Source organism: Podarcis gaigeae (genome assembly GCF_964106915.1).
Source record: "Podarcis gaigeae genome assembly, chromosome: 9".
Lineage (NCBI taxonomy): Eukaryota > Metazoa > Chordata > Lepidosauria > Squamata > Lacertidae > Podarcis > Podarcis gaigeae.
Window position 1 is genome coordinate 70,317,078 of NC_139685.1, and position 12,591 is coordinate 70,329,668.

Consider the following 12,591-nt stretch of genomic DNA (forward strand, 5'->3'; position numbering starts at 1 on the left):
TTCTCTCCTGCCAGAGAAAATTGTCATATAATGTCAGAGACCAGGCTGAGGAGTACTGCTCTGATGAGGAATGGTGGGAGTCTCCCACTTCCCCTGCTACTGACCAGGATCCTGAAGCTGCCCAAGAGCAGGGGAGCAGTATAGATTTAGAATAGTGGTTTGCAGAGGGGCATAGTTCTGAAGACAGAAGTTGGGAAAAACTGGGGGGTAAACAGCAAGGTGAAGGAGAATGGAGGGAGAGAGAGCTAACAGACTCTCTCTCTCACTGGAGATTGTCCAGCCTATCAGTCCAAGCTCACATAGAGCAGATAAGGTGGCTACACAAAAAGCACGGCGGTTGCAAGATCAGGTTGCAAGGCGCAGAGGTGACGGGGTGACTAGGGGGAAAGTGGGTGGAAACCTTAATTGGGAGCACCTTTACTCTGAGATGGGACGCGGGTGGCGCTGTGGGATAAACCACAGAGCCTAGGTCTTGCCGATCAGAAGGTTGGCGGTTCGAATCCCCACAATGGGGTGAGCTCCCGTTGCTTGGTTCCTTCTCCTGCCAACCTAGCAGTTCGAAAGCATGTCAGGTGCAAGTAGATGAATAGGTACCGCTCTAGCGGGAAGGTAAACGGTGTTTCCGTGGGCTGCTCTGGTTTGCCAGAAGCGGCTTAGTCATGCTGGCCACATGAAGCTGTACGCCAGCTCCCTCAGCCAATAAAGCAAGATGAGCACCGCAACCCCAGAGTCGGTCACGACTGGACCTAATGGTCAGGGGTCCCTTTACTTTTATTTACTTTGTTCTTTGTTCTTTCGCTGTGATCATTAAATGGCAAGAAACTATTTTTGCTTTGTTCTGCTTATCCACCGCCAATGGGAGGGAGGAAGCGACTTCCCCGAAGCCTGACATATAGTGAGGGTTTGTGCTTTCAAAAGCGATGAGGAACCAGTGGCTCTCCTGATATTGCTGGACTCCAGTTTCCACCAACCCCAGCTAGTATCAACAATAGTGGGCAGGGAAGAACTTATTTCCTTCCATGCTTGCCACAGGAGAATGAACATTCGTCACATGCTCCTTCGTTGGTTTTTCCCTTCACTCAAATTTTCTGACACGCTGTTCTTCCATAGACCTTGTTCAGATTTCTTTTTATAAAGAAATAATTTTTATTTATTACATACGAGATGCACAGTTACATAAAACGAGAATAAAAGTACAGTCGTACCTCGGAGGTTGAATGGAATCTGTTCCAGAAGTCCGTTTGACTTCCAAAACGTTCGGAAACCAAAGCGTGGCTTCTGATTGGCTGCAGGAAGCTCCTGCAGCCAATCGGAAATTGCAGAAACCCCGTCGGACGTATGGCTTCCAAAAGTAGTTCACAAACCAGAACTCTCACTTCTGGGTTTGCGGCACTGGGGAGCCAAAACATTTGAGAACTAAGCTGCTTGAAAACCAAGGTACGATTGTAAATAATACTGTGTTTATGATTTGATGGAAAAAAACATAGGGTGTGGCAGAAAGGAAGAAACAACAACTAGATGGAAAACTGGGTGGGGAGTTGACAAAAATAAAAGATGAAATTGTGTTTTGACTGCCTATGTTAAAAACGTTGAAACTAATTGAAAAAATAAAACAGCAGTATGCAGAATGCTCAATTAAACATTTCTGAATACAATAACAAAGTTGTGTCAACATCTATATAGCATAATTATTAGATATGAAATGATGTATAATAATGTGTGTGCTTAGATTGTTGACCATCAGTAAAATGTATTTTGCATCAATGACAATTTTAATTTATAGGGAGTAAAGGAGAAGCAGGACTTGAGAGTCAACAACAGGGGTGGCTAACCTGTAGCTCTGCAGATGCTTTTTGAACTACATCTCCCAATAACCAAAGTCAGGGAGTTGTAGTTTAGCAACATCTGGAGGACACCATATGAGCCCACTCAGATCTACAAAGTAATCCATTTCTGCATGGCTGTTGTGTCCCCTGAATATGACTAAATGCCTGCCTTGTCCGTGCGTTGTCAAATTTCACAGGGCCACCAAATTTCCTACTGGAGATTATATAACGTTAACTTACCAGGATGTGACGCATCTGGCAATTCATGACCTAGTGAGAAAGGAGGAACATATGGATGTTTACTCAAAAAGGACATCAGAAAACAACACTGAAAATGTTTCAGAAAGGAAATAAATAACTTACCTCTGTTTGTCTTGGACACAAAGGTGCTGTGTGCAGAACTACCACATCCCATAGTCTTTGAGCAACACACCTATCGGATTGCAATTAAACACAGTATCTTAAATGTGCAAAAGCTCCATGCCAGTGGTCCCCAACCTGTGAGCGATTGCTCTCCTCTAGAGATGGGGAGGAAATTTGATTCACTCCCATTAAGATGAATTGACCTAATTTGCACTTTCTGAAACAATCCACAAACCAGAGCACAGCCATACTTTGGAATTTGCACATCTCTGGATTTTGAGATGCTGTTGACTCGGTAATGTGGACAAAAATGGCTGCACTGGGGTACAGTGTGCATAAGAATGAATATATTAATGACAACGACATAAAAATGCATTGCATGAGGGGAAATTGTTTTGAAAAATTTGTGTTCGGAGAAATGGTATACAAAAATGTGCATATCAGGAGAAATTTGTACTAAAATGCTTAGGAATATTTGTGAGAACTTCAAAAAAATATTGCAGGCTGCTGCAGAGATATAGAGAACTGAATTTAAGATTGGAAAAATGAAAAATTGACAAATTTGTCTTCTGTTCCTCCATCGTTAGTTGAACTGCTGTGACATTACTTTCAAACTGCCAGAGTTTGAAACTGCATGCACAGTATTCCTTTAGGGCACATTTGAATTACATTCTTTCCCTCAAAGAAGTCTAGGTATTGCATACCCTTCAACATTTCTCCGACGAAAAATTGGACATCCTACCATACCCTCCAACAGAGAAAACGGGGACATCCTAAGGGTAAACGGGACATTTTGGGATTAAAGCAGAAACTGGGATGGCTTATGTAAATCTGGAACTGTTGCTGGAAAATAAGGAAACTTGGAAGGTCTGGAAACACACCTTTTTTGCCTGACATTTGACACCTAAGCTATATACGTTTAGGACCCATCCTATTCTTCTGATTGTAAATTGTTTTAACTGATTTTTATACCGTATTCTTACATAACCTGCCCTGGGATCTTATGGTGAACAGAGAGCATGAAATCTAACAAATCACCATGATAAATGGGGCCCATTCATGACTGACTTCTGAGTGATCTTCTTACATACAGGTTGAAGAGATGTTTTGGTCAATATGCCTGTACGTAAATAGAAATTCAGGACAATTAAGAGGGGGGGAACCATACCTTAATCCCGATGCCTGCTATAGAGAGGAGTGCTTCTGTCTTTGAAGCCTTGACGGGATGTCTACTGGACTTTGAAGGTTGGTTTTTCCTGCTAGCCTTATGCATTTATAAGACAGCTGTTAATTCTCAAGTGCTTCCAAGACAGCTTTCTACACTCCAGACTGAATAAACGATCTCTGGAGGTTTAACAAGATGAGCATTCTCTTCTAGAGAAAGTTGCCGTAGGGAGAAAGGGCAAATTTCCTCCTTTTTTTGCCCCCTGTATGTGAAGCGTCTGGTTTATTTACTCGATGTTGTTCTGAGAGGTCTTAAGAGCCTTCCCACGTGATAAGGAAAGACCGCAAACTGAAATGGATTAGGATTACATACAGGATTAAGAACAAAGGATATAGTCCATTGCCCTTTCTCGTTTGAGGACCTGATCATGCACACCTCTGGACACTCCTTCTGTTTTTGAAAAACCCTCTGTCATTGGCCTTCAATATGTTGCTGAACTACAACTCCTCCTTTCCTGCGTGTGAGGAGAGCACCCTGTTGCAACAGTTCAATAAAGATCAGGCTTACAAGCTGCTTTGCTTCTCAATATTCTCTGGTTGGCCTGTTATTTTCTCTGACCGATGGAGAACCTACAAAGGACTCTATAAGGGCTCTTGTGTTCCCCATAAGGGAATAAGGGCAGATTTTTGTTTATTACAACGTTAACAGCATTTTTGACCCTGGAAGAGGGCAGAACAGGGATGGAACAGGGCACAATGGACAACACGGGTTTATGCATGACCGCCGACACACACAATTACCCAAAACACAACCCCTGTGCAAACAGGGAGTTCCCTGTACTTCAGTTTATGAGCCGCAGGCTGCAATGCCTTTATTTTCAATGGATTTATCTAGTCCTTTTTGAAGAGCTAGCTAAGACATTATCCATTGCTACATCTTGTGGTACTTAAGACATGGGAGAAGAAATCCAATCAGTTTGCATTTAAAGGCAAACTTACTAAATTCTCACTTTCCAAAACAATACGCAAATCAAAACACAGCCATCCCTCGAAATTGGTACAGTTTTGCAACGCATCTCTCTAGTCAATAAATGCATACTAGGGAAAGCGTGGGCAAAAATGCATGTAACAGTGAAAATAACACACAGTAAATCATTGTCTTTGGGGAAATTGCTTGCAAAAACGTTTTGTTAGGCAAAACTGCATACAAAAAGCTGTTTATTGGGAGAAATTTTGCATTACAACATTGACAAATTTTCATGGTCTGCAAATCGTCGCAGAAAAATGACAAGCTCGATTTAAGATTGGAAAAATAAACTTGGAGAACCAAAATGGACAGCAGCATCCAACTGCAGTGGTAAAATTCCACACTAGAAATATACTTAGGTTGAATACTTTGTTTTGCTTGTCTAGAACTTGCTTCCAGCCCATTGGCACGGATGCCTTCAATTTCTGCACTGTTTACCTCATTAGGCACTTGTTTAACGCTAGTGAGTATAAACTGGGTCAATGCAAAGCTCCTTTAACCCTCTTGGGGGTTAAAGCAGAGCGTGTTGGTAAGCAGGTAGCGACACTTCGGGTGAGATCTTGATCCTATTAAAGCCCATGGCAACATGTTTGTTGTTGACTTCAAAACACAATTTCACAGGCAAGGATTTTGGAGTGTGTGTGTGTGTATTTGTGGGGGGCGAGAAAGTATGTCGAAGTCTGTTGCACTCAGAAGCACAGAATTCACATCATTTTTAAAATATGAGATATGAAGTTCTAAAGAAACAGTCGCCCAGTTAAGACAGCAAGGGATGAGAGACGGCAAGCAGGGTCACTGTTTCGTTTGGTGAACTACAGGTAAATGTGTTGCAATGGGAACAAAATGGTTAGATAATCGCTTCTCAATACCGAACACTTTTGCATTCTAGTGAATAAGAAAAACCAAGCAGAAGGGGGCAGATATTTTTGCCATCCAGCTAAAAATGGAAAATGATTTGCCACGTTCTGACAGATCCAATACAGTGATACCTCAGGTTACATACGCTTCAGGTTACATATGCTTCAGGTTACAGACTCTGCTAACCCAGAAATATTGCTTCAGGTTAAGAACTTTGCTTCAGGATGAGAACAGAAATCACACAGTGGTGGCGCAGAGGCAGCGTTAGGCCCCATTAGCTAAAGTGGTGCTTCAGGTTAAGAACAGTTTCAGGTTAAGAACTACGAATTAAGTACTTAACCCGAGGTACCACTGTACTTGGAATGTGCACATATATACAAGCAAAAATAACTTGCAAGATGTATCCCCCAACCTCATGTTCCTGTTTCAAGCCAGCTTCCCACACTTCCAAATAGTGCTTAGATCACCAAGTGATTTGTGGGTTCAAGTCCCATGTTGGGTGAAAAATTCGTGCATTGCAGGGGGCTGGACTAGATGACTCTCATGGTCCCTTCCAACTCTACAATTTTATGATATCCACAGGGTGGCGCTGTGGTCAAAACCACTGAGCCCCTTGGGCTTGCCGATCAGAAGGTCGGCAGTTCGCATCCCCGCGACTGGGTGAGCTCCTGTTGCTCTGTCCCAGCTCCTGCCAACCTAGCAGTTCAAAAGCATGCCAGTGCAAATAGATAAATAGGTACTACTGTGGCGGGAAGGTAAACGGTGTTTCCATGCACTCTGGTTTCTGTCATGGGGTCTCCGTTGCACCAGTAGCGGTTTAGTCCTGCTGGCCACATGACCCGGAAAGCTGTCTATGGACAAACGCCGGCTCCCTTGGCCTGAAAGTAAGATGAGTGCCGGAACCCCATAGGCGCCTTTGACTGGACTTAATCGTCCAGGGATCCTTTACCTTCCAAACATTCTTAACCTGCCACATTGGGTAGGGAGACTGGGAACCACACACACTAAAACTTGTTCAAAAGCTACTACAGTGGTAGCTCGTGTTACATACGCTTCAGATTACATACGCTTCAGGTTACAGACTCCGCTAACCCAGAAATATTACCTAGGGTTAAGAACTTCGTTTCAGGATGAGAACAGAAATCGTGCTCTGGCGGTGCGGCGGCAGCAGGAGGCCCCATTAGCTAAAGTGGTGCTTCAGGTTAAGAACAGTTTCAGGTTAAGAACGGACCTCCGGAACGAATTAAGCACTTAACCCAAGGTACCACTGTACTTTGTGTGAGTATTTTGTCAATATCCTCCTTGAATTGTAGTTCCCAGAAATGAATGTACTATACAGTATGATCATATATAAGCCGGGGATTCCTTGTACAGTGGTACCTCGGGTTACAAACGCTTTGGGTTACAAACGCTTCAGGTTACAGACTCTGCTAACCCGGAAGTAGTACCTCGGGTTAAGAACTTTACTTCAGGATGAGAACAGGTATTGTGTGGCGGCAGCGGGAGGCCCCATTAGCTAAAGTGGTACCTCAGGTTAAGAACAGTTTCAGGTTTAGAATGGACCTCCAGAACGAATTAAGTTCTTAACCGGAGGTACCACTGTATCATACGCACATACAAAAATCACATATACCTGAGCCCTTGGTGTCATTCTACGTCTAGCAGATGAGGGGAGATATGGAATCCCTTGTACTCTACAGCTGGTGTACTGGGTGGGTCTCACCTTCATGTGAGAGGAAAAGCTTTAAAGCTCTTTCCATGCTGAGTAACCTCAACCATACCTGGCACAAAAAGAGCTTTTAAGCTCTCCACCTTGCTTGGATTTGACTTTCAACCAGCAATTTCAACCAGCCTGCCTCCAACCGCATGTGGTTGAAACTGAGCAAGTTAAATGCGTGTAAGATGCAATTATACCACTTTGGCTTTTTATGCTGCTGTATTACAAGGCTGGCTCTGGCTCAGAGTCTTTTGATACCATTTTGCTGCAGAATGAGAAGTAGGCGAGATAAGAGGGAGGGTTGGGGGGGGAAGAAAACCACCACTGCTTTAAAAATCTATTTATTTCAGTTCTCTCCTCATAGATCAACAGCAAAACATTTTTTTGGGGGGGGGACACAATAAAAATAATTCATCAACTTCAGCTTCTGCTTACCAATCATTTTGCAAGAGCAGAAAAAAGGCACTAGTAAGTTGAAATGTTTTTGGTCTTATTTTGGGAGTAAGTCCGGTGCATTATTAATGGCTTTATACATTGGGAGGTGGGGGCTGCTGGGGTATCCGCAGTGAGTCTCCTTAGCCTACAGAAGATGTGAAAAATGGGAATTTTCTTCCACAGCATCTTTCTAAAGTGTCCCATGCAAAGTGAAAAAAACAGAGTTTGGGGGGCAGTGAATCGTTTGGCTACTTAGGAGCCCCAGCAAATGCTCAGTTCTATCATTTTCTGAAGTTTCAGCAAGCTCTCTGCATTTTTGTGCCTTCACAATCTGCTGAAAATCACACGAAGACGGAACTCATAATGCTCCACTCTGTTGCAGTTCTGTTTCTGTATGGTCAGTGCTCCTCTGTATATGAGGGAGGAATGATTTCAGGTTCTATAAAGTCAACGGCAGCCAGTGAGTGACCCTTTAACTCACAAATATTGTACAGGACAACACAGGCTGTTATTACAGCAGACACGTTATCTTCAGCAAACTGGGAGTTTGCATGTGAGACAACATCAGCATCCCTTAAAGCAACCAAATCGTGCATCTATTAAAACCGTGGCTGAAGAGCATGGGGGGGGCACTCTATGATTCCATCAACCCCTTCTTCTGCGATGTATGTGTTTGCTGCGAATTGGTACAGCAGGATTTCAAGATACAAATACCCAACATCCATTTCTTGGCAAGCTGCAGTTTACCGAAATGAAGGCATTGCGGTTTTCGCCACTCCTGCTAACTTCCAGACTGATAAAAAGTTTACACTGTGGTCTGTTCCTTGTAATGGGAATGGAATGATAGCTTTTCCTATCGGCGTGTTGATCTGATTTGTCCTGGGATAGCACCTACCACACCGATGCAGTGGGGGAAGCCCGTTTCCCCCCCACAAATTGCTCCATGATCTGCACAAAGACCAGAATAAAAGAAAGAAAGAAAACTAAAATCAGTGCCCTGCTACTGTTAGGCCGACATGCACCTGTAACACATGGCAATTCTGTAATGAGCTGCAAGTTTTGATAGGCTGTCTCCCAGCTGTGGGAAGTGATCCATGAGAGGCAGTCAAGTACAACATTCATTGTATTGCTAGAGAAGACATGCAAGAGAATGTTTGGTCCAGCCAGCCGAAACTTCCTGTTCCTCTGGACTGGAGCATCCTTCCTTCTCCATGTGATAGAAGGTGGGTGTGACCTAACCTTCAGGTTACAAAAGGACAAATCACACAACACTCTTTCCTTCTTTTTGACTTCCTTCTTCGTTTGACCAGCTTTTAGTTAGGACTGCTCTGCTAGCTCTCTGCTAGCAGAAGCACTGGGATTATTCCCCCATATGGGGTAGATCCACATGTACATATTTGTAGCTAAGTCCGCCTTCAGGAATCCAACTGTGAACTGATGTGAGAAACTTCTTTCATTGACTTAAAATAATAAAGATGCCACAATCTTCTTCAAAGAGGGATTCAAGGGAATTTACCAGGAACGTACAATTCAATCTGAGACAGGCTGAATTGTATAATAGTGACAGGCTTACACAAGCCTGCAACCAGCTATCTGCTGTGCATGTAAAAAGGGGAATGTAACTCTGCAAAGGAACTTGCTAGCACAAGTTAAGAAGGATATTAATAAACAATATATCATCTCCTGCCACCCTGAACATTCCCACACCAGCTTCACAAACTGGCTCAGTAGCAGATGTCTTATAGCAAACTAAAACTCCAGGACCACATTTGCCACGGTGGATATCCCAACATCAAACTGAGCAGCCACTTCTCTCTAGCAGGGCGCACTGGACAGCCACAAAATTCCTGGGTTTCCCCCTGCAGATATAAGCTTCCTGCATGGCTGAAGAGGATATCAAAGAAGGTCTGCTCTCAAAGGGGGCGGCTCATTCAGAGGTTTTTAATTCAGCGTTCATCAACCCACAATATCATGACGAAGTTATCTTATCAGGCAGAGCCTGCTGGATAAACAGGCAGTCAGACAAGAGTTTTTCCTTTTCCAATTGGGGCAGGTCACTACTAAGGTAAAGGTAAAGGTACCCCTGCCCGTACGGGCCAGTCGTGTCCGACTCTAGGGTTGTGCGCCCATCTCACTTAAGAGGCCGGGGGCCAGCGCTGTCCGAAGACACTTCCGGGTCACGAGGCCAGCGTGACGAAGCTGCAGCTGGCGAGCCAGCACCAGCGCAGCACACGGAAACGCTGTTTACCTTCCCGCTATAAAGCGGTACCTATTTATCTACTTGCACTTGGGGGTGCTTTCGAACTGCTAGGTGGGCAGGAGCTGGGACCGAAAGACGGGAGCTCACCCCGCTGCGGGGATTCGAACTGCCAACCATGCAATCGGCAAGCCCTAGGCGCTGAGGTTTTACCCACAGCGCCACCCGCGTCCCATAGGTCACTACTACTGGGGGCATAAAATAAGCTTGCATTTCCAGGAAAATAAGAAAATGAGAGACTTTGAATACCAAAAGCTTTCTAGCCAGCACAAAGCAGTTCAATGCCAGAAATTGCAAGCAGGAATGTTGGAGAATTCCTCTAAAAACAGAAATGGGAGCAGAGATTGCCACTGGCTGCTTATTTGCTCCATGTCTAGAACTAAAATCAATCCAGCGAATATAATCAGAATTTTCTGGTGTCGTTGGCTTTCAGTGTGCAAATGATATGTAATTAGTTACGTCCCACCCGCTTAATTTGCATTGTGTTTGGCACTGAAATGGATGGGGTGCAATAACGTAATGAAGCAAATGAGGTAGTTTTGCCACAGAGGACAGCAAGACAGACCCTGTGGGCTTTGGCAGAAGAACTGCTGCAAAATGTAAACAGTATTGCATGTGACGAATGCAAGGTGGAACGAAAACCTTCTTACATCCCTAATTGCAAGCCAGAAGTGCTGGGTATTTAGATGGGTGTCTGAACTCCTATTCCAAATGCATTAAATATCAGAACTTACACGTTTTCACACCAAGTTCCTGATCCGTGTCGTGTAATTGCCAGGGGTTGCAGCACTCATTACGGTGGTGTAAACTGTTCCCCTGGTAAAGAATAGGAAACGAATTGAGTCATGGTATATACCAGGGACGTCCAAATCCCAAGAGACTGAGATCTACTCACAGAACAAAAAACTGGCAGTGATCTACCCCCTTTTTTGGGGGGGGGTGTTTCAGGTCAAAATTGTTGAGCTTTCTTTAGGGAGGAAAGTCCTGTTTTTTGGGGTTCAGGTCAAAGATGCTCTTTTGCCACCAGAGCCTGCGATCGACCACAATCTACCAAAACCTTCCGGGGATCAACCAGTCAACCGCAATCGACCTGTTGGACATCCCTGGTATATACTATCGAATGGCACCCCAATCTCTGAGCACTGTGGGATTCCAGGTGTTCCAGGCGCTTACCCTGGGTTCGGTTTCCTTGGAATGAGGGACAGCAGAGACTGTACAACCTACGATGGAGAGGCTCACAGTACAGTGGTACCTCGGGTTACATACACTTCAGGTTACATATGCTTCAGGTTACAGACTCCGCTAATCCAGAAATAGTACCTCGGGTTAAGAACTTTGCTTCAGGATGAGAACAGAAATCGCACGGCGGCAGCGGGAGGCCCCATTAGCTAAAGTGGTGCTTCAGGTTAAGAACAGTTTCAGGTTAAGAACAGACCTCCAGAACGAATTAAGTTCTTAACCCAAGACACCACTGTATTAATGCCCCAACAGGGTCTTACTTCTGCCATAGCCACAGTCTTGGACCCAGCAGAAATCAGGAATGGCTCTGCCTCTCTGCTGCCCAGTCTACAGCCTGCTTCTAGAGCACACATTCCACTCTGGCTTTTGTCCTTCGAACTACCAGCAAGGCGAGACAGAGGCCCCCACCTATTTGTCTTCTGGCACAGAGCCATTTCCTTTGTTACCTTAATGACCCATACTTAAGGGGCCGTAATGGTCCTTGCCTGGCTAATTCAGCAGCTGGATCCTTGCTGGATCCCAGGAATTAAAAGGGACTCCATCATACAACCTCATCTGGCTTGGTGCCCTTGAAATGCTGCTGGATTGCAGCTCCCATCATCACACTGGCTGGGGGCTCATGGGAGTTGTAGTCCAGCAACATCTGGAGGGCACCATGTCAGCTAGTCCTGCCATAGAGATATTGATAGGCCAGCCTCCAGGTGTTGCCGAACTACAACTCCCATAATGCCTAGCCAATAGCCATGCTTGCAAGGGCTGATGGGATTTGCAGTCCAACAACATTTGGTGGGGACAGAGGTTCCCCATCCGAGGCCTAAAGGAAGGTGGGCAGGGTGGAATCCACACCTATTATAGAAAAAACACGAACAAAACTTACTCGTTTAAGACTGGATAGACTGATAATACCTGGAAAAAACCAAAGTGAAATGAAAGGAGTCCATTTATTTATGTATTTAAAAGCATTTCTAAACAGCTGAACCTTTTAAAACTGATACGGAAGGGGGGGCATGTCTTCTTCACCTTCTTCTTCGCTACAATGTATCAATTTATTTCCAGTTGTCAATGTCAAAAGGGACTAAAATCTATAAAATTCATAGAAAATCAACGTGCCAATTTGCTCAATTTTTCTAGGACTCCATCACACCTCCCCTGTCCTCCATAATCCCTCAAGCAAGGTGTCAAGACCCTAATCCTGTCAAATCACTCTGCCAAGCCTTTCCTCCAGGCAATGCCAGTAGATGGACCATTGTCTTCTCATCAGGATGTGTTTATCTGCGCATATCTCCAGCTCTGCATATTCCCCCCTCCCTCCTCCATATGTTAATCCTGTGTAACCCAACCTCTTCTTAATGTATTCATGATGTAATCTGTGTAACCCAACCTCTTCTTAATGTATTCATGATGTAACTGGGATGTGTTTTGCACTGTATTCTGGGGCATGGAGGGAAGTTTCAAAAGTTCATGTCACCCCTTTCTCGCTGTTCAATCTCGCCTTGAACCTGTTGCGCAATAAACTTGGATCTTCTGCAGCTTGCTCCTGTCTCCGGCTGAGCTCATTTTCCTCCGCAGGGACCCGCAGACTTAGTCTGACGAGCTGGGTGGCAGAGCAGCCTCGCACCCAGATTTTACCGTAACAAAACGCTGAAGGGGGTTATATTCCGAGGCGCCACGTGCACCAGTGAAATCACGTATATTTGAAACATAA

At 44.6% G+C, this 12,591-nt stretch overlaps 1 protein-coding gene across 1 annotated transcript in view; it reads right to left on the reverse strand.

Annotated features, from left to right (window-relative positions):
- Positions 1-7,315: 7,315 nt before the first annotated feature.
- NAAA (N-acylethanolamine acid amidase) overlaps positions 7,316-12,591 on the reverse strand; it is a 36,359-nt gene continuing 31,083 nt past the window's right edge. The window contains exons 19-21 of the mRNA XM_083757241.1: positions 11,764-11,792; positions 10,382-10,463; positions 7,316-8,338 (exon numbers count right to left, since the gene is read on the reverse strand). Of these exons, the coding sequence (XP_083613367.1) occupies positions 10,388-10,463; positions 11,764-11,792 (105 nt within the window). The 3' untranslated portion in view covers positions 7,316-8,338; positions 10,382-10,387. The remainder of the gene's footprint in view (positions 8,339-10,381; positions 10,464-11,763; positions 11,793-12,591) is intronic.